This window comes from Gekko japonicus, unplaced genomic scaffold, assembly GCF_001447785.1.
Source record: "Gekko japonicus isolate JY-2015 unplaced genomic scaffold, Gekko_japonicus_V1.1 scaffold1983, whole genome shotgun sequence".
Classification (NCBI taxonomy): Eukaryota; Metazoa; Chordata; class Lepidosauria; order Squamata; family Gekkonidae; genus Gekko; species Gekko japonicus.
The window spans coordinates 291,334-313,873 of NW_015169841.1; the positions used below are offsets into that span (position 1 = coordinate 291,334).

General features: G+C 43.8%; 1 protein-coding gene across 1 annotated transcript in view; it reads left to right on the forward strand.

Annotated features, from left to right (window-relative positions):
- The window catches only part of ENAH (enabled homolog (Drosophila)), a 45,297-nt gene that overhangs the window by 10,339 nt on the left and 12,418 nt on the right, over positions 1 to 22,540 (forward strand). The window contains exon 3 of the mRNA XM_015417312.1: positions 16,017 to 16,194. Within this exon, the coding sequence (XP_015272798.1) occupies positions 16,017 to 16,194 (178 nt within the window). The remainder of the gene's footprint in view (positions 1 to 16,016; positions 16,195 to 22,540) is intronic.

Genomic DNA, 22,540 nt, shown 5'->3' on the forward strand with positions numbered 1-22,540 from the left:
CCCACCTCCATCCCTGGACACCGGCAGCACGGCCTGAGTGGCTGCCAGCCACCGAGCCCGCCAATTCCCTCTCGTCCCCGGTCTCCTCCACCACCAACCCTGGCTCCGGTGGCAAGGCCCGAGCGGCTGCCAGCTGCTGGGCCTGCTGATCTCCTCCTCCCCCCCCCGGCTCCAAGTGGTCTCCTTTTCCGCCGATCTCCTCCTCCTCCCCGGCTCCAGTGGTCTCCTCCTCTGCCGATCTCCCCCCCAAACTCTTGCGATCTCCTCTTCCGCCTCCGCCCATCTTCTCCGCGCCGCCTCCACGCCCTGCCCCCGCAGCGGCTCACCGCCCCCTGTCTCCTCCTCCCCCCCCCCGCTCCAGTGATCTCCTCCTCTGCTGGGCCCACTAATCTCCTCCCCCCCGGCTCCGGCAATCTCCTCCGTCACTGCTGTCGCCGCCGATCTCCTCTCCCCCCCCGCTCCTGCGGATAGGCCTGAGCGACTTCTAACCACCAGCCCGCCACAGAGTTCCCAGAGTGTTCTCTGCGCATGCGCAGGGAACGCGCTTACTTAAAAAAATTTTTAAATATCCCCCCTATATTTTTTCCAAGTTTTCAGATTTTTCTGCACACCTGGGGACTGCCCCAAGTGTGCAGGAAAATCTCCCTGCCCCCCAGGTGCCCCCGATGTGCGAATTTAGATATCTGCACGCAGGGGCAACTTGGGAATTAGATATATAGATGAGCACTGATGTATACTTTTTCACATAATAAGTTTCTGACGTATATACAATGTTCTCAAGGTTAATGGTATACATGCGGTAATTGTACTTGTTCTGTTTCATGGGATTAACAGTGCAATTTTTTCCACAATAAAGTCTATGAACTATTACAACACAATATTTTGAAAACTATTTTTATCTGACACAATTTCATCCTGCCCTTCTTTTGAGGAGCTCAGGGTGACATGGTTCTTCCTTTCCCCATTTTTATTGTCTTTGGGAATTAAAACCAAAGTAGACTATGAATAATATTTAGAATGTGGTGGAATAATTGCTTAAATGATTGGACATTGTGGAAGGGGGTTGCAACAGATATATACTCATACAAAATAAATATAAAAGATAAAAACAGGGCAGTTCAGATTGTCCACCTAGAATGGTGCTTCAGGTGAAACGTGCGTGGTGGTTAAAATATGGTGCCAAAATTGCTGTTTAAGCTATGCCAAATTGTCTGTGTTGCTGAGATTTTTATTACTCAATAGTGAATAATTAGATAATTTTCTTTAATTAAAGGCTTTCTGTAAAGCAAGCATATTGCAACATAATTTAAAATATTAGTTAAAAATCAAAGAATGAAAGAGGAAATCACAAGAGCAGTATAAACTGGTGCTTTGATGCTCAAAAAGGCTACTGGAACAGAGTCTTGCAGGCTTCTTGAAACATGCTCTGGACCCAGCAGGTCACAAGAAGGGGGCTTGTATTGCAGCCTCCTTAGAAACTGGAGTTTGGATCTAAACCTCCCTTTGCATGAGTAGAAAGCACTTTTGCTCATGTAACAGGATGATTTGCAATCTCCATGGATTTCCCTTTCAACTTGCAGTTTATTATGCTGCATGCCATCCATTCTTGAGGGGCTCTTGAACCTTGGGAGTGGCTTTTCTGGAGTGCAGGGGTGCAACACCAAGGGAGAGGTGGAAAAGATTAAAGGAAACAATTCTACCTGTGTTTTAGATCCAACCCAGGGCATTCTAAGTTGTAGTGCTCATCATGTGAAATTTAACTCCTTACTGAGCCTTCTTAGCCCAGCACTAATGGCTTTAAGGAATCAAAAAGCATTCTTGTTGAAGTATGCATTTGTGTACTGTTAGTTTCATTGGGTAATTGGATTATTGTAAGTTTTTAAGAGTTTATATTACAAGTGAGATAAAACAAGTCTTGCTGAATATCTTTGGCTGTTTGATCAGCCTTTTGTATTTTATAGAAGAAAAGTACAGAAGTTTAAATACATCAGGTTGTATCTTGCACCTCCATGCAACTAATGGTGATATGTTCTCTTGGTGCAAGGAGCCTCTGGCTTCAGTGAAAGGATCCTTGTACTCACTGAACAAATTGTTACTGGCTGCATTGAGTGGTGTCAGCTGTACTGGCTACCATCTAATTGCAAATCTTTATAACAACTGACGGCTAAAACCAAATAAAACTTGACCGAATTCATAAATCAGTAGGATGGGCATCTGTGGATATTCCAAATTATCCTTTGAGTAGGATTTCCCAAAGCAAACATGTTGAATTCTATATGATACAGGTTTTCCAGGAAAAAATTGAATTGGAAGAGTTTCTAATTCCTTAAGTAAAGTATGATCTGATTTAGGTTGATTATTTTTATGTATTTCATAATCAAAAAATGTTAAAGTACACACTGTTAATTTTTATGTATTTGTATTATGTTATTTTTATGTATTTCATAATCAAAAAATGTTAAAGTACACACTGTTAATAAAAGCAGATGACTCTGAATTTAAGGAGGTGCCATAAAAAGAAGGCAATGATATAATATAAGCAACACACTAATCAATGTACAACAAACATATAACCTAGAAAACAAAATAGTCCTTCAGTTTTGCACCTCACACAACTTCATCTTTTCTGTCACTATCACTCTCATCATCCTCAGCTTCTTCAAACTCAAAAGGATCATCTTCAATTCCATCCATGGTCTTGTAAATACAGCATTTCTTAAAGCCTCTAACGATAGATTCAAGAATTTTCTGATCCCATGTCACCTTAACCTATTGACAAAGCAGTGTCACACTAGGTTTTTTATTTTCCCTGTGGAGGTTAGAGCATGATCTCCTGCCAAGAGGCATTCTGTGCATAAATAATTCAAATGATCTTTAAAGGGCCTGTTCACTACAGCATCAAAGCATCTGAAGTTTAGATGTCATTCCTCCTGGTATGACCGCAAAAACAGTATTCATTTTATGAATTATATTCCTAATTTATCGTGTTAGATGCCCCCTAAATGCATATAGCACAAGCATTCCTCTTTTTCCTCCCCCCCCCTTTGTATTTTTCATATGTGTGAGTGTGTGTGCACCTGGAAGTCATGGCAGCCTCTGGTGACTGACCCCTACTGGGTGCCTAAAGGATATTCAGAGAGGTGGCTGAATAAAGCTTGCCCCCCCCCTCCCAACTGCTGGTATTCCAAGGAGGTCTCCCATCCAAGTACTTGCCAGAGTTGACCCTGTTTAGCTTCCGAGATCGGGCTTGCCTGGGCTATCGAGGTCAGGGCACATTCCTCTTTTTCTTAACATCACCTGTTCTAAACAACATTCAGCCAATCTTTCATTAACACTGTAGACATCCAACCTTTGTTGTGACACCTAACAATTACTCCAATAGGCAACTGTTCCGTTGGCATTATCTTTCACTTCGAAATTGCAGATGGTGGCGGAGCTTCTGGTTTATGGAGCAGTGATGGCGGACGTTCTCCCAGGACTGTGGGGGAACGATCCACACACCAGTGGGTTAAAGGGGTGCTACCTCAAGTAGCACCTCCACGGAGCCTTTGGGATAGGCTCCAGGCCAGAGGGCTTTTGAGGGGTAGCCTCTTCGATGGCGTAAAGCCAGAGAATTTGAGACTCCCCTCCGCCCTGACAGTCCGGCCGTTGCGTGGCCTTCGGGCACAAGCTGGTTTGACTGGGATAAGCGCTGGAGATTGAGTTGAACAGCGTTGAAGCAAGCGAGGTGAGAGAAATTGACCAACAATGAACGTGAGTTCAAAATAAGCGGACGATTGTAAAAAGCAAATTACCCCCCGCCCCCGTGGGAAAGTGGATCGCAAAGAGGGACACCTCTTATGTGAAAAGACTGATAAGTGAGACAAAGGGGGAAGGGGGAGGAAAAACAGCGAGTGTGTTTTGAGAGGCTTACTTGATTGCTGACAGCGTGGGAGCAATCTTTAGAGTCGGAGGGAAGCGTCAGAAACTGTAAACAAATCGTAAAAAATGGCTGCCGTGCAAAGAAAGCTGAAAACAAAACCGCCTGGCAGCCAGAGCCCAAAACCGGAAGAGGAAGCAGACGTCATGAAAATGCTAGTGGATATGCTCAAGCCAGTGATGGAGCAACTCGATGGTATTAACCAGCAACTGACTATAATGAATAAAAACTTTGCATCTCAGCAGCTCCAACTGAAAGAAGCGGAGAAGAAGGTGGAGCAGGTAGCTGGGAAACTTAAGGAGTTGGACACCACAAGCAAAAAAATGAAGAAAAGAATGGGAGAAGTGGAAACAAAGCAAAATCTACAAGAAAACCATTTTTCTCCCCTGAGGCGGAGGCCATCTTGTGGGTGATTCCCATCCTTCTTTATGGAGGCAGGACTAAGTTCAAAAAACTTCTTCCTGTTTCCTTTGGTGGGAGTCACCCTGGCTCAGTTCTTTTCCTGCCTCAGTAGGGAGAGCAGCTTAGGGTTAGCTCTGCTAACATTTTCTATTTCTATTACCACCGCTATCTACATTCTCCTTTCTTCTAAACCCTTCTTTATTTCCTTGTTCTATACAACAAAAAAAACAAACCTGTCTTCTCTCTTCTTTCCTCCCTACCCCACACTGGGCAATAATCAGTAAATAGCCCTCATCAAGTGGAGGTGATCGCTGGCCAGTCATGGCACATAGAGGAGAGAACGACGGCTACCTTTCATCTCCAGAAGCGGAGTCCGGCGGGCAAGACCATAGCAGCCGCAGCACCAAGAAAAGGATCGCTTTGTCGCCCGGTGCAGAGCGAGGAGATGGCACCAAGGCTAAGCGCGCCAAAACTACTATGCGCGCATTTAATGAGCCCGTGACGGAGGCGGTGGCCATTTTACAGCCCGATAGCCGCATTTTCTCACAAGACGGGGATGGCCGACAGTGCTTAAACCCGCAATATGAACACCCCGGGTCACATACCTATAACGGGGCCGAGCAGAATCTCCCTCGACACCACGACCTCGAACTCAGGGGCGCTGAAACATTCGACTGCAAGAGTGGTAACCTTTTGAAAATCCCCCCCCCATCTCCCCTGACGCGATGGCCTTTTTCAGGAACGCGATGAGGGAAGAAATAGCCAATTTTTATGCATCGGGTGGGCGCAGTCATGGTCAGTCTCGCAGCAGACCCAGATCTCCTCCGTCTCGCTCTCCCTCCCCCCACCCTCGTGAACCAAAAGGCCTAGAAAAGTGGCCTTCTAAGGCTTCTAGAAAAAGGTTTTCCCAGGGTCCTAACGAGAGCCGACCACATTCGGAGGGGAATAGAGGCCCAGGGGAGGAAGAAGTGGAAGATGATGCCAATCTTTCACACACTGTGAGTGAGAGAGAGGAGGGGGAATTTTCCTCAAATCAGGAAGATGAGAGAGAGCTCCCTCCCAAGACTCCTACCTCAAGCCAGAGGACCTGCAATATCTCTTAACCAAAACACTATCTGCTCTAAAAATACAGTCCCTTTTAAAATCAGGGAATGACTCACAGAATGATAAAGATCAACCTGAAACATCAGAGATTACTGATGAGATGTTTCCCCCCGTTGATTACTTGGAGTCTGCATTTCCCTTTCCAGATTTTTACTTGAGAAAAATAAAAGCAGAATGGGCTAAACCACTATCCAGCAGACCAGTTGTTGTTCAGTCGCACAGTCGAGTCCGACTCTTCGCGACCCCATGGACTAGATTTCGCCAGGCCCTCCTGTCTTCCGCTGTCCTCTGAAGTTTGCTCAGTTTCATGTTCGTTGCATCTCTGACACTGTCTAACCATCTCATCCTTTGCCGTCCCCGTCTTCTTTGACCTTCAATCTTTCCCAGCATCAGGGTCTTCTCCAGTGAGTGCTCCCTTCTCATTTGGTGGCCAAAGTATTTGAGCTTCAGTTTCATTATCTGGCCTTCCAGGGAACAGTCAGGGTTGATTTCTTTGAGGATTGACTGATTTGTTCTTCTTGCAGTCCAAGGGACTCTCAAGAGTCTTCTCCAGCACCATAGTTCAAAAGAATCTATTCTTCGGCGCTCGGCCTTCCTTATAGTCCAACTCTCGCAGCCATACATGACTACTGGGAATACCATTGCTTTGACCATGCGGACTTTTGTTGGCAGGGTGATGTCTCTACTTTTTATCATGCTGTTTAGGTTCGCCATCGCTTTCCTCCCAAGTAGCAGGCGTCTTTTAATTTCATGGCTGCAGTCACAGTCTGCGGTGATTTGGGATCCCAGGAACGTGAAGTCTGTCACTACTTCCACGACTTCCCCTTCTATTTGCCAAGGAGTGATGGGACCGGATGCCATGATCTTAGTTTTTTTGATGTTGAGCTTCAAGCCCACTTTTGCGCTCTCCTCTTTTACCCTGAGCAAGAGGCTCTTTAGGTCCTCTTCACTTTCTGCCATTAGAGTGGTATCGTCTGCATATCTGAGGTTGTTGATCTTTTCCCCAGCAATCTTAATTCCCACTTGTGATTCATCCAGGCCAGCATTTCGCATGATGTACTCTGCATATATATTAAATAAGCAAGGTGACAATATACATCCTTGTCGTACTCCTTTTCCTATGCTAAACCAATCAGTTGTTCCATATCCGGTTCTAACTGTCGCTTCTTGGCCCTTATACAGGTTTCTCAAGAGACATGTGAGGTGGTCTGGTACTCCCATCTCTTTAAGGACCTGCCATAGTTTGTTGTGATCCACACAGTCAAAGGCTTTAGCATAGTCAATGAAGCAGAAGTAGATGTTTTTCTGGTACTCTCTTGCTTTCTCCATAATCCAGCGAATGTTGGCAATTTGATCTCTAGTTCCTCTACCTCTTCGAAACCCAGCTTGTACTTCTGGCAGTTCTCTATCCACGTACTGTTGAAGCCTAGCTTGTAGGATCTTGAGCATGACCTTGCTAGCGTGTGATATGAGTGCAATTGTGCGATAGTTTGAACATTCCTTGGCATTGCCCTTCTTTGGGATTGGAATGTATACTGACCTTTTCCAATCCTGTGGCCACTGTTGCGTTTTCCAAATTTGCTGGCAAATTGAGTGCAGCACTTTAACAGCATCATCTTTTAAGACTTTGAATAGCTCAGCTGGAATACCATCACCTCCACTAGCTTTGTTGTTAGTAATGCTTTCTAAGGCCCATTTAACTTCACATTCCAGGATGTCTGGCTCGAGGTCAGTGATTATACCGTCGTGGTTGTCAAGGACATCGAGGTCTTTCTTGTATAGTTCTTCTGTGTATTCTTGCCATCTTTTCCTAATCTCTTCTGCTTCTGTTAGGTCCCTACCGTTTTTGTCCTTTATCATGGCCAGCTTTGCATGGAACGCTCCCTTGATTTCTCCAACTTTCTTGAAGAGATCTCTAGTCCTTCCCATTCTATTGTTTTCTTCTATTACTTTGCACTGTTCATTCAGGAAGGCCTCCTTATCTCTCCTTGCTGTTCTCTGGAAATCTGCGTTCAGTTGGGTAAATCTTTCCTTTTCGCCTTTGCCTTTCGCTTTCCTTCTTTCCTCTGCTATTTGTAAAGCCTCATCAGAAAGCCACTTTGCTTTCTTACATTTCTTTTTCTTTGGGATGGTGGTGATTGCTGCCTCCTGTACAATGTCACGAACCTCCGTCCATAGTTCTTCAGGCACTCTATCTATCAAATCCAGACCCTTGAATCTATTCTTCACCTCTACTGTATATTCATCAGGGATGCGATCTAGGTCAAACCTGAATGGCCTCGTGGTTTTCCCAATTTTCTTCAGTTTAAGTCTGAATTTTGCAATGAGTAGCTCATGATCTGAACCACAGTCAGCTCCAGGTCTTGTTTTTACTGACTGGATAGAGCTTCTCCATCTTTGACTGCAAATTATATAGTCAATCTGATTTCGGTGTTGCCCATCTGGTGATGTCCATGTGTAGAGTCGCCTCTTAGGTTGTTGGAAAAGGGTGTTCGCTATGACCAGTGTGTTCTCTTGACAAAACTCTGTTAACCTTTGCCCTGCTTCATTTTGCTTTCCAAGGCCAAACTTGTCTGTTATTCCAGTTACCTTTTCACTTCCTACTTTAGCATTCCAGTCCCCTATGATGATGAGGACATCATTTTTTGGTGTTAGTTCTAGGAGGTGTTGTAGGTCTTCATAGAACCGGTCCACTTCAGCCTCTTCTGCATCAGTGGTTGGGGCATACACTTGAATTACTGTGATGTTGAATGGTTTGCCTTGGAATCGGACAGAAATCATTCTGTCATTTTTGAGATTGTATCCCAGTACTGCCTTTTGCACTCTCTTGTTGACTATAAAGGCCACACCATTTTTTCTACGAGATTCCTGGCCACAGTAGTAGATATAATGGTCTTCTGAGTTAAATTCGCCCATTCCTGTCCACTTTAGTTCACTGATTCCTAGGATATCGATGTTCAGTCTTGCCATCTCATTTTTGACCACGTCAAGCTTACCTTGATTCATAGATCTTACATTCCAGGTTCCTATGTAGTATTGTTCTTTGCAGCATTGGACTTTCCTTTCACCATCAGACACATCCACAACTGAGCGTCCTTTCGGCTTTGGCCCAGCCGCTTCACTCTTTCTGGGGTTACTTGTACTTGTCCTCTGCTCTTCCTCAGTAGCATATTGGACACCTTCCGACCTGAGGGGCTCATCTTCCGGCGTCATATCTTTTAGCCTTTTGATACTGTCCATGGGGTTTTCTTGGCAAAAATACTGGAGTGGGTTGCCATTTCCTTCTCCAGGTGGATCACGCTTGGTCTGAGTTCTCTGCTGTGGCCTGTCCGTCTTGGGTGGCCCTTCACGGCATAGCCCACAGCTTCATTGAACTACGCAAGCCCCCTCGCCATGACAAGGCAGTGATCCATGAGGGGGAGCAGACCAGTACCAGGGGCTATTAGGAGATTATACCCAATAACTCTTTCTGTCTCAGATTTGTTACAGGTTCCAGCTGTGGACGCTCCAATAGCAGCACTACAGTCCTCCGGCCTTCTTTCGGAAGATGGTCACGGCACGTTAAAAAACAATCTAGACAAAAGAGCAGACCATGCATTAAAAAGGGCTCATGAAGCAAATGCCCTAGTAATTAAGACCACTGCGTCCGCGTCCACAGTTTCAAGGGCATCCATAGTTTGGATGAGAAAATTAATCCAGCTTCTTCCTGAAAATAACCATAGGCTGATGGAGGGCGCGAATAGAGTGCTTCAAGCTCTCTCTTATACAGCGGATGCCACAGTGGATGCCATGGTGTTTGCCTCTAAGGCAATGGCTTCTTCCGCAGTAGCTAGGCGCACAGTTTGGCTGAGGTCATGGTTCGCCAATTATCATTCCAAATCCATATTCTCAGCTTACCCTTTTCAAGGGGACAAGTTGTTTGGGGACTCCTTAGATAAAATTTTAGTAGAGACCCGGGACAAAAAGAAGGCAATGCCTAAGTCAGTGCGGCCCGGGGACAGGAGACAACAAACCTCTTCCTCCTTTCATCCCTATAATTACACCCCAAGATTTCGACCAGACAACAGGAGACAGTCCTGGCAAAATAACAGGCAACCCTTTCGGAGGGGAGGATCCAATGCCAACAGAGTCCACCAATCTTCGGGTGGCAGACCTGAAAAAAGAGGAGGTTCACAAAACAACAAAGCATGACTCCCAGGAACCACAGGTGGGAGGAAGGTTATTTTATTTCAAAGAAGCCTGGATCCGGACGCGTGGATACAGGAGGTTATCTCAGTGGGGTACAAAATAGAGTTCAGAGCATTCCCTCCTGCACGCTTCCTTGTCTCTCCTATCCACAAAAGCCTGGAGAAGAGACTCCGAACCAGGGAAGCGATAGATCACCACATTCACATGATAGAACCGATTCCCACGTCAGATCACGGGAAAAGGGGTATACTCAATCTTCTTTACAGTCCCCAAAAAGAACGGGGACTGGAGAGCTATTCTAGATTTAGAATACGTGAACAAATTTGTGAAATTACGACATTTCCATATGGAAACCCTGAGATCCATCATGGAAGCTCTCAAGCCTGGGGAATACCTCTCTTCCATAGATCTGACGGAAGCCTATCTACACATCCCGATTGCTCCTCAGCATCGCCAGTTTCTCCGTTTCTGTGTAGGTAGGGAAGAGCCGTTTCCAATTCAGAGCTCTTCCATTCGGCCTCTCATCTGCCCCCCGCGTGTTCTCAAAGATACTGGTACACCCAGTCGTGTGCCTGAGAGAGAGGGGCATCCACGTCCACGCGTATTTGGATGACATTCTTATCCGATCAGCATCACGAGATCGATCACAAAGGGACACGACAGCGACCATTCAATGTCTTTAGAGCTTCGGTCTACTAATCAACAGGTCCAAGAGTTCGCTACTTCCAAAGCAGAAACTTCTTCACTTAGGAATGATTCTGGACACCAAGACGGCGAAGGTATACCTTCCCTTAGACAAGGCAAAGAAGATCAAGTCTCTGACACTTCAGATCATCCAGGCCAGAGATTCGTCCCTGTCAATCCTGACTCGACTGGGAGAACCTCGTCCTTATCCCTCCTAACTCATCTAGGAGGACTGATGGTCGCTGCCTTCGATGCCCTTCAGTGGGGCAGATTCCATTCCAGACAGCTACAACAGCTTCTTCGCCCCTACCAAAATTCCATTGCGCAGCAGATGGAATTCTCCATAAGAGTCCCACTCCAAGTAAAGGCAAGCCTACGATGGTGGACCAAAATATCCAACCTCACGCAGGGCAAGTCCTTCTGGAAGTCAGACCAGATTCAGATATTCACGGACACTAGCCTCTACGGATGGGGAGCGACCCTACAACAGCACCACATTCATGGCAAGTGGTCCTCCAAAGACAAGAAGTCCCCAATAAATCTTCTGGAACTGCGTGCCATACGACTGGCCCTACAGCACTTCTCCACACTAGTGTCGGGCCGACATGTGCTAGTGAGGACAGACAACATGTCGGCATTAGCTTACCTAAACAAGCAGGGGGGGTTCACTTCTTCGTCCCTGAGACGAGAAGCAACTCTGCTACTGACTTGGGCAGAACACTCGTTATTGTCAATTCATGCACAGCACATCAAGGGCGTGATCAATACACAAGCGAATTGGTTGCGCAGACAAACAATCCAGGAGAATGAATGGGCATTGAACCGGAATCTGTTTACCCTGATTGTAGACCAATTAGGGATCCCCAAGGTAGATCTGTTTGCGTCCCCAATGAACCACCAATTGGACAGATTCTACACCAGGTTTTTTCATCCATCAGCGGAAGCCACCGATGCTCTACTGTCACCATGGCCAGCGGATCTACTTTACGCATTTCCTCCCTTGCCAGTGCTTCCTCGCCTACTTCGGAGAATACGTCTTCTTCAAGCCGAGATAATCCTGATAGCACCTTATTGGCCACGACGACCACGGTTCACTTCTCTACAAGAACTAGCAGTGTTGCCTCCTCTACCTCTTCCAGTAACCAAAGACATGCTGATTCAAGGGCCAATATTTCATCCCAATCCGGTCTGGTATCGCTTGACCGCATGGCGGTTGAGCGGGAAAAACTCCGAAAACTAGGCTACAGCTCTTCTGTAGTCAACACGATTATGGACTCAAGGAAACAGTCCACTTCCCGTATTTACAACATTACGTGGAAGGCGTTCGTACGCTGGGCAAAAAGGAAAAAAGTTAATCCTCCCAAAAAGTTAATACACCCCAAAATCAAGTCTATTCTGGACTTCCTTCAAGATGGTCGATCCTCAGGGCTAAAAGCCGCAACGCTACGAAGACAGACCGCAGCACTAGCTACAGTTTTACCAAAATATGGCGGTTTACCTGTTTCCCAACATCCTCATGTCCGCCGTTTTCTTAGAGGTGCGACTCTTCGGGATCCACCACAAGCGCACAGATTCCCCACGTGGAAGCTTAACACCGTCCTTTCGGCATTAACCAAGCACCCTTTCGAACCTATCGCAACGATCTCTATGAAATGGTGGCTATCACCTCAGCCAGAAGGATTTCCGAATTAGGAGCATTATCCATTAGGAAGGATTTGCATGTTTTTCACAAGGACAAAGTAGTTTTGCACACGGATCCCTCCTTCCAACCTAAAGTATATACCAGATTTCACAGCTCGCAGGATATCTGTTTACCTTCCTTCGTTCCAGGCCCTAAACATCCAAAGGAAAAACCCTGGCATGCCTTAGACGTCAGAAGAGCGCTTAAATGCTACATTCTGAGGACAGCACCAATCCAAATGACAGAGGCCCTATTCGTGAACATCTCCCCACCACGCATTGGAAGAAAGATGTTCACATCTGCCATAGGTCCCACTCTTAGAACCTGCATTGCCGAGGCCTATCGGAGCCTCAACCTTAAAGTGCCGGAGGGTATAACAGCGCATTCTCTACGCAGCGCAGCTACTAACGCTGCATTCCATAATAGGGCTTCAGTGGAAGAGATATGCAAGGTGGCCACATGGTCATCTCTATCCACCTTTATCAGACATTACAAAATTAATGTGTACGATTCGGCTGATGCGGGATTTGGTCGTCGCGTTTTGCAGTCTGTTCTATCAACAGATGACGACCTCCCACCCATAAATTAGTTACTGCTCTGGGAGTACCCACAAGATGGCCTCTGCCTCAGGAGAGAACGACCATTGGTACTTACCCGAGAAGGGTCCTTCTCGTCTGAGGCTTGGAGGACATCTTGGTCCTCCCAGGTCGTCATACAAAGTACCTTTCAGTGATTTCTGATTGCCCCGTTTGTGGTAACAAGGAGAGAGACAGAAAGTTTCTCATAGAGCTTATTACTGTTGTTCAGGTTATACTTGTTTATATTTAACTCTTCTTCTTAACTGCATTACTGCCAAGTATAGTTATTACGTAGTGTACTGCTGTCGGAGCACCGAACTGAGCCAGGGTGACTCCCACCAAAGGAAACAGGAAGAAGTTTTTTGAACTTAGTCCTGCCTCCATAAAGAAGGATGGGAATCACCCACAAGATTTTCGCCTTTGGCCCAGCCGCTTCACTCTTTCTGGGGTTACTTGTACTTGCCCTCTGCTCTTCCTCAGTAGCATATTGGACACCTTCCGACCTGAGGGGCTCATCTTCCGGCGTACTGTTGAAGCCTAGCTTGTAGGATCTTGAGCATGACCTTGCTAGCGTGTGATATGAGTGCAATTGTGCGATAGTTTGAACATTCCTTGGCATTGCCCTTCTTTGGGATTGGAATGTATACTGATCTTTTCCAATCCTGTGGCCACTGTTGCGTTTTCCAAATTTGCTGGCAAATGGAGTGCAGCACTTTAACAGCATCATCTTCTAAGACTTTGAATAGCTCAGCTGGAATACCATCACCTCCACTAGCTTTGTTGTTAGTAATGCTTTCTAAGGCCCATTTAACTTCACATTCCAGGATCTTGGGGCATAGACTTGAATTACTGTGATGTTGAATGGTTTGCCTTGGAATCGGACAGAAATCATTCTGTCATTTTTGAGATTGTATCCCAGTACTGCCTTTTGCACTCTCTTGTTGACTATAAAGGCCACACCATTTTTTCTACGAGATTCCTGGCCACAGTAGTAGATAGTAGTAGTGACCTTCAGTAGTAGTAGTTTGTAGTGTATTGCAAAAATAAAAATATCCCTCTGGGAATTTAAAAAAATAAATAAAATTGCAGATGGTGGCAATGCACATTTTTCGTTTCCTGAAGACTTTGAGAATGGATTTTGTGTTTTTTCTTCTATGGTGTAATTTGATAGCATGTCAAAGTACACTGGTGTCTTATCTGTATAATCGTGAACTTTAAGTAATTATGATCTTTATGTAATTGGATTCAGTCACATACTTCTGGAATGCTAAGAGTTTTCAGTGTAGTATGTTGGTAGATGATGATAAAATGAAGTCTTTTTCCACAGGCAAAACCTATTAGAGCACATAATTCATATGCACCAGCCATTACTGGCCTTGAATTCTTATCGTGGAGTGAGTTGTACTTGTGCTAATTGATGATAATTCAGTTTAATCATTCCATGCATCACTGGTCTTGTGTCTCTGAGTACACAGTTTCTGCAGTTTGCTCCTCAGCTTCATGAAAACATCCTTTTTTGCATGTACAGAAAGATTTTTGTGTCATGTTAGCACATAAAAGCAGACTCCAACCCTCAGCCTGCATGACCTATCTGGCACCATCTCCATGTGTTCTGGAGCCAGCCAGAACGCACACCAGCGGAGAGAGCAGCACCTCCCTGTCAGTCTGATTTGCAGGCTATTTGCATTGTGAGGGATCAGTCTAACAAGTAGGCTTTCTTCCTCCACATCTTCTGGTGCTAGAGGTTACATGGTCAGGCGGAGAAAGCGGTGCTTCCTTGTCACTTTAGTTGTGTGGGTGCCCTTACACTCCAAGGGATCCAGGTGGTAAGGGAGCTCTCTTCCTCCATAGTTTCTGGAGCTTGCTACAAGGTGCACAGGCAGGCAGAGATAGCAATATCACCAGGAGCTGGGCCCCTCAGAGAAAGCAGTCCCACTCACCTGCTGAGTCCCTTGGAGTGCAAGCAAGCTCATACAACCGAGCTGATAGGGAGGCACCACTCTCTCTGCTTGCCCATGAACATTCTGGCTGGCTCCAGAAGGTGCAGAGGAAGAGATCCCAATTGCTAAATGAGTCCTTTGGAGTACAACCCCTGCTGTTCCCTGCTGACAGTTGAGAGGCACCCCTCTCCTGTCTGTGCAACCCCTGTAGCACAGAGAGGCAGGCTTCGAATCAGCTGGATTGTGGAGCTTGAAATGGTGAGACCTACCTGAAGGGGGTGGGGTTGACTACAACAGAGTGTGGTCCCACTAATTGGAGGTTCCTAGGCATGGCAGAGCCTCCACAACTCAGTGGAGCTTGCCCTATATCTAAATTGAAGAGGACCGCTCCCCCCTTTATAAAGCAAAAAATGTTTTTAAAATAGTTGTCTTGCTTTCAAGTAAGTATTGTATGTCAAAAAAGTGAAATATTTTATTATAAAAATTAATTAAATTGTAGTTTAAATGTTATAATCAAACAGATTCAAACATTTATGTGGAAATTATGTTGTTGGAATAATAGTTGTAGAAATGTAAATTTCTTATATTGTTTAAACTTAAAAATAAAACCAAAGACACTGAAAACTATACACTCAGCATACCCAGAGAATTATGGATGATATGCCATGGACATGGATGTCCACTCATTTACTTCAACAGAACTTTCAGTTTTGCTCTCTGTAACATTACTTGTTAGTTTGGTGTCAGATTGGTAGTTGCAATATCCGTTCCTCAGTGTGAGAGGGGATGTAAAATTATAGAAGTGACTGTGCAGATCAAATCAAAGCCAGTCAGTTAGATTCATGACCTCACTTTTTATTTGGATATTTGTATCTCCCTGCCCCCAGTTTAGAAATCAGTAAACGTACATCTAATCTCTCACACAGTACTTGTCTGAGCTCCAAGAGTGAGCCCTGAAGGCTTTTATAGGCCTTTGGAGCTCACTGCCAGGTGGGGCCTGCCCATATAAGAGCATATAAGGCCTATAAAAGCCTTCAGGGCTCACTCCAGGAGCTCAGTCGAGTCAGGCCGCCTGACTCCAAGAGTGAGCTCTGAAGGCATTTTAATTCCTTCAGAGCTCACTTCCGAACCCGCCCACAAACCTTCATTTAAACATGGAGGTTTGTTGGCAGGTTCGTGGGACAAAGCAGTCTCCTGAACCACTGGTTCTTGCTTCATGAACCGGGGTTTGTAAATCAGTTCATGCCCATCCCTATTCCTAGGACTCATCATACGGAAAATCTTAACTACAACTTTGAAATGGCCAAGCTTGCTTAGTATTGTTATTTGGCAATAGCATCCATTCACTGTTAATTGTACGAAGTAATGTATCTTTAGAATGGGAAGTTTTTCGATGGAAAATTTTCTGTCCCAAACCTGTGCTGTAGAAACAGGAGGAAGTGTATGATGTTTAAATATACTGATACAGTAGTAATTAGGCAGATATTTAGTCAATAACAGTACTTTCATTATTTGTTTAGGTGGTAATAAATTGTGCCATTCCAAAAGGACTGAAGTACAATCAAGCAACACAGACTTTCCATCAGTGGCGGGATGCTAGACAAGTGTATGGTCTGAACTTTGGCAGTAAAGAAGATGCCAATGTTTTTGCAAGTGCCATGATGCATGCCTTAGAAGTGTTAAATTCACAAGAATCTGGTAAGACAGCTCCAGACTTTCAAATCATAAATGGTTTATATTTTGATATATTTTAATGTTCAGATTTAGTTAGAAGTAATCTGTATTAACACTCAAACCGTTTGATTGTCTGATAGGAGTGCATTGCTCCAGAAGTATGTTTCTTACCTGCATTGTAGAAATACGCATTAAAAGTAAGATGATTCTGCTTTGATGCCATATATGGTGAGGAGTTAATGCAGTCAGTCCATTAGATAGAGCAGAGTTAGCTTTATGCATAAAGTAAAATGAATAATTGATCATATTTGGGAACAGACTGCAACAAGAACTCAAACAGCATTTGCAGAATTTGTTGTTGTTTAGGTACCAAGTGGAATGAAATAGAAATCTTCTTTAAAAATCGCCTTCAAGAATGCATAGATGAAGTTGTGATATGGATTCACAAACTCATCAGGAAGAATTTTATCCTTCATCAAAATAATGGTGGTTTACCAGTGTTCTATAAGCTGTAATTTCCATTATAGTTGGATGTGGTGCTGTATGGGTTGCCAAAAGCAGAAAAATCGCTCCATTTTTGCTAGTAAGTTTGTCTTGCTTTGTTTTGTTGTTGTGGAAAAACTTAAGAAAGGTGCTTTGACTACTTAGAATTTTTGGGTATTTCATTCTGCTTCTACTTGTCCATAATATTTGTTGAAACATAAGCTTCTGTGGGCAAGCCTATGGAAGTTCATGTTACAGCCAGCATGTTAATTTTTAAAGTTGTGTCTTTTTTTGGTGTTGCACTGCAGCAGACTAAAAGAACTGCCCTTCTAGAATTTCTTCTTGTTGAGAATCTAGTTTAAAAATGGATTTAACTCCTAGTATATTGATTGCTATTACTAAAAGTGGTTTTTTTAAAATAATCCTATTCTGTATAAGAGCTGGTACAAGAAGTTTGATTTTGTGGAATGATTTGACTTTTTTTACTGTAGTAGTTGCTTGACACTATTAATACTGACTTTACTCCAGATAAATATGCTCAGTTAGCGTTACTTTAAAAGGCGCATTGAGATGAAAGTAAAATAAACCAAACTACAGCTCTGTCTAATTCGATTTGCAGGGAGACTGTGTTCAGTTCTAGAGAAAATATAATCTATATGTGCCATGAAGAACAGGTGAACACAGAATAGAGCAAGTTGCTGTAATGGAAAAAAATCTAAAGTAAATAAAATGTTAAATATTGAATTCAGCAGTGATTCTGTGTTTAAAAAGTTGTATACCTAGGTAGTTTATTTAATGAAAGTTTAAAAGTAATTGATGTACTGGTTCAGATATAAACTTCCCAATAGCTTAATCATAGTTTAAGTGACTGGAATTGCACACTGTGGTATAGTAGTAAGTGTTGCACTAAAATATGGGAGACTCAGATTCAAATCCTCTCTGAGCCATGAAGCTCACTGTGTGACATTGGGCCAGTCAAACACTCTCTCAGCCTAACCTACCTCACAATATGGTTGTTAGGATAAAGTACAGGAGGGAAGAATGAGTATGTAAGACACTTTGAGTTAGGCTTGTCAAGTCCCTCCGGGGGGTGGGGAAACCCCCGCCTGAGAGGCCCGTTACCTGCCGCTGGCGGATCAGGCCCCGGTGGGAACCCCACCCCAAAATCACGTGATGTGCCCGATGTCAGCATGTCACCCGGAAGTGACGCAGTCGCGTTGGGGGCGGGGACACGGTCATCCAAGGGAAAACTCTATGCGTCACTTCCTGGTGACGTAATTGTGGTGCGCGCACGCATGAACTCCCGGAGCAGCGCTGGAGTCTCCCGCTCTGCATACAGTAAGGACTTGGCAACCCTACTTTGAGTCCCCAGAGAAAAGTGGGGCATAAGTATCTAAAATAAAGTAAAATAAAAATAAAATAAAAATAAAAAAGTATCTAAATTAATAAAAATTATACATATGCTGCCTTATGCTGAGTTTGGACAATTGTTGTGTCTAGGTCAGGCCTCTGACTGGCAGCAGCAGTTCTCCAAGGTCTCAGGTAGAGGTCTTTCACATCACATACTACCTGATTTTTTTAACTAAAGATGCCAGGGATTGAACCTAGGACCTTCTGCATGCAAAGCAGATGTTATTCCCCTGAGCCACAGGCCCTGAACCACATCCCTCTTATGTACCAGCATTCCCTTTAGCTTCAACTTTGACCAATTACAGTTAACATAGATACTGAACAAAATATGAAAGCTCATTAACGGCCAACATACTATTGGCAATGTATAGAAAGATAAATGGATCCCAACTTGATATCATTTCCTCAAACTTGATATCATTTCCCACAAACTATATAAAAAGGTAGGACAGTTGATTTAATATAATCAAAGGCATTTCCTGTGAATTTGACTTTGGAACTGCTCTTTAGAAATACTGTGACTCTTCGGTAATGAATATACTTTGCAGTGTTCTTATTTGGTCTACAAGATAAGTTTAAGGCATCTCCCTTAACCAATTCCTATCTCTTAATCTTTAGTTTCTCTTTCTCTGTTTAAAAACGGAAATTAAATGTTTTGACTCGGGCAGTAATGCAGTCACTTAAGAATATAAGAAGCGCCTTGCTGGATCAGAGCAGTGGTCCATCTAGTTCAGCATCTTGTCTTACACAGTGGCCAACCAGTTCCTCTGGAGGGTTAACAACAGGACACAGAGGCCAAAGCCTTGCCCTGAGGTTGCCTCCTGGCTCTGGGATTCAGAGGTTTAATGCCTCTGAATCGGGAGGTTCCCCTCAGTCACCATAGCTAGTAGCCATCAATAGACTTATCCTCCATGAATCTTATCTAATCCCTTTAAAAAGCTGTGTATTCCTGTGGCCATCACTGCGTCCTCTGGCAGCGAATTCCACATTTTAATCACTCTCTGTATAAAGTATTATTTCCATTTGTCTGTCTTGAACCTGCTGCCCATCAGCTTCATTGGATGCCCTCTAGTTCTGGTCTATTGGGAGAGGGAGAAAAATTTCTCATCAGCTCTCTCCACCCCATGCATAATTTTATAAACCTCTATTATGTCCCCTCTTGTTGTTTCTATTCTAAACTGAAATGTCCCAGACTCTTCAGTCTTTCCTCATAGGGAAGGTGCTCCAGCCCCATAATCATCTTGGTTGTTCTCCTCTGTACTTTTTCCAGCTCTGCAGTGTCCTTTTTGAAATATGGTGACCAGAACTGCACACTATATTCCAAATGAAGCCGCACCATAGATACAGAGGCATTACAATATTGGCTGTTTTATTCTCAATCCCTTTCCTAACAGTCCCTAACATAGAATTTACCCTTTTCACCACTGCAGCACACTGGGCTGACACGTTCCTTGAGCTATCCACTACCACCCCAAGATCTTTTCCCCTGTCAGTCTCAGCAAGTTTAGCTCCCATTAGCTAAGTTGGGATTTTTTTTGTCCCAATGTGCATCACTTTACACTTATTTATTTATTTGTTTCTCAAATTTATACCCCGCCCTCCCAGCCAAGGCTTACCAACACTGAACTTCATTTGCCACATTGTTCGTGGAGGTCCTCTTGGAGACCTTTACAGTCAGCCCTGGTTTTCACCATCCTGAATAATGTTGTGGCTGCTACACTACTCACCCCTATTTCTGGATCATTTATGAATAAATTAAATCGTACTATCTGGCTCCAATACCAATCCTTGTGGGACCCCTCTTCTTACTCCCCTCCATTGTGAGAACTGTCCATTTATTCCTACTCTTTGCTTCCTGTCACTTAAACAGTTTTTAATCCATAAGAGAACCTGTCCTCTTATCCCATGACTGCTAAGCTACTCAGGAGTTTTTGGTGAGGTACCTGTCGAAAGCCATTTGAAAGGCCAAGTATGTAATGTCTACTGGGTCACCGTTGTCTGCATGCTTGTTCACTATCTCAAAGAACTCCAAAAGACTGGTGAGGTAGGACTTCCTTTTGCAGAAGCACTTGTTCTTGCCCTGTGACATTTGTGGGGAGGAGTATCACACTGCAGTGATTATTTGGACTCCCTTAATTCTCAAATTGTTTGAGAGAACAATTCAAGGATAGATACCGTACACCAAAGTGTATGCAATTATAATCCAATTAAATGTCTCTATATGGGGACATAGATACCAATCTAAGTTTCCTCCCAAAGCTAACTGGAGAAATTATTGGCTCAGAACACATGCCAATGAGTATACAGTTTGAGGCCAATTGTATTGACTGAACTGTGTGCTTTAAAGGCACAATTACCACCTCTGATGAGAGACAACAGATGCTTGCTCTTGTCTTTGCTGGAGACATTTCCTAGCAGCAGAAATGAGTCTGCATGTTCCAACCCTTGCCTGTGCTGCTTTTTTGTGATTTTTTTTTTTGTATATTTGTGAGGCGCCCCCCCCCCCCCCCCCGCCCCTGGGTTTTCATGTAGATCTTTGGAGGGAGTCAGCTTGTGGAGACTCACTTTAGCCTTTGTTCCTTACTGCATTTGTATGCCCTACGTTTCTTCAATTCAGGGAGCCTACTAATAGGACAAGAATACCAAATGAAGTAATTAATACATCTGCAAGAAGACTAGAAGAAATTGGCCCTATAAATCAGAATTCTTTTCTAATTGTTACATTCAGTCAAACTGACACTGTTTAGTTGAATCCATCTTTCTGGAATTAGCACAAGCCAAATAATGACAGAATGATTGAACAAATGTTAATTTACTGGGAACAAGTTACCTTGTCCAAGGTCTTGTTGTGCAGCAACTGCTGCCTATGTAAACATTTTCTAAATGCTAACTGCATTTAATATTGAAGCATTTCTGAAATGCTTTGAACAGCCAAATATCCATTAATAGTTGGCATAGTCCATCCTGTATAAGAAAGTGTAATAAGAAGTGTAATAAAATAGCTTATGTTCCTTAATGATGATATGTATCCTATGATTGGACTGAATAACTTAAGGAGTAGATACCAGAAAAGACAAAAAGGTAACTAAAAATTGAAATGCAAGGACAGGATATGAGAAGCCCATGATTTTGAAAGCTTTCTAAACTGTGTAGTTTCAATTTCCCATCTAAGGTTTTAGCTTTGTGCTATCTTTTCTTATGCTTTTTCTTCCTTTGCACTGTACATGTGGTGTGTACTCCTGAAAGACATATTTTGTATCTAAAGAATATAAAGCATTAGTCGTGCTGCAGATGATCTTAAAATGATGTATGCTTGGGCCAAAATCTGTGGCAATTATGTTAAATTTTGGTTGTATACAAATTGTTTAGATTAGTACAGAGGTAAGCACCCCGTTCCCCTGCATGCATAGCAAATAACAGTACACCAGACAACTTTGTCTGGCACAGGAGTTCCCATTCCGCATCCCAAATCCCAAAAGCTGGGATGTAGTTGAACTGGGATGTGCTCATGTAACTTGACATTTTAAAAACAGGCTTATTTTAATCCTTTGTGCCCATGTCCCCCTCAGAAATATGCAAATGTACACAACGTATGCAGTATGTCTGATCAAGTACAATCCTCAAACAAACAAAACCAAAAAAGTGGACTTTTCCATGTAGAGAAACTGAGCAAAAGTCAAGGTGTCTTTAAAATCTGGAAGGGCAGTCATGGATTAGCTAAGCATAGGCTGCAGACCTGACTCAGCTTGTAGTTGTCTGTACCATATCATAGAATCATAGAATGTTAGAGTTGGAAGGGACCTTGCAAGTCATCTAGTCCACCCCCCTGCACTCTGCAGGAGTATACTGAAAGATAGCCCTACATACCTACAACATACCCAAAAGATGGTCTTCCAGCCTCCGCTTGAAAATGTCCAATGAAGGAGCATCCACCACCTCCCGAGGCAGACTGTTCCACTGCTCAACAACTCTTACAGTTCAGAAGTTTCTCCTGATATTTAGCCGGTAATGTCTCCCTTGTAATTTCCACCCATTAGATCTAGTCTTGTAATCCGGAGCAAGAGAGAATAGATATGCTCCACATTCTGCATGTAAAGGTAAAGGTAAAGGTTCTCTTGCTCGAAAGCCAGTCGTATCTGACTCTAGGGTTGCTCATCTCCGTTTCAAAGCCAAAGAGCCAGCGCTGTCCAAAGACATTTCCGTGGTCATGTGGCCGGCATGACTAAACACCAAGGCGCACGGAACGCTGTTACCTTCCCACCGAAGTGGTCCCTATTTATCTACTTGCAATTTCTTGCTTTCGAACTGCTAGGTTGGCTGCCGACTATAACCAGTGAGATTTTCAAGCTCTTCCAGACGATGCTCAAAGCTCTGACCATTATCAGTTAGATTAAAGCAACACACATTTTTAAACGAAGAACAGCCATAATGATGTTTAAAAAGCAAAAATTAAATTACTCTGTTATCTAAAATAGCT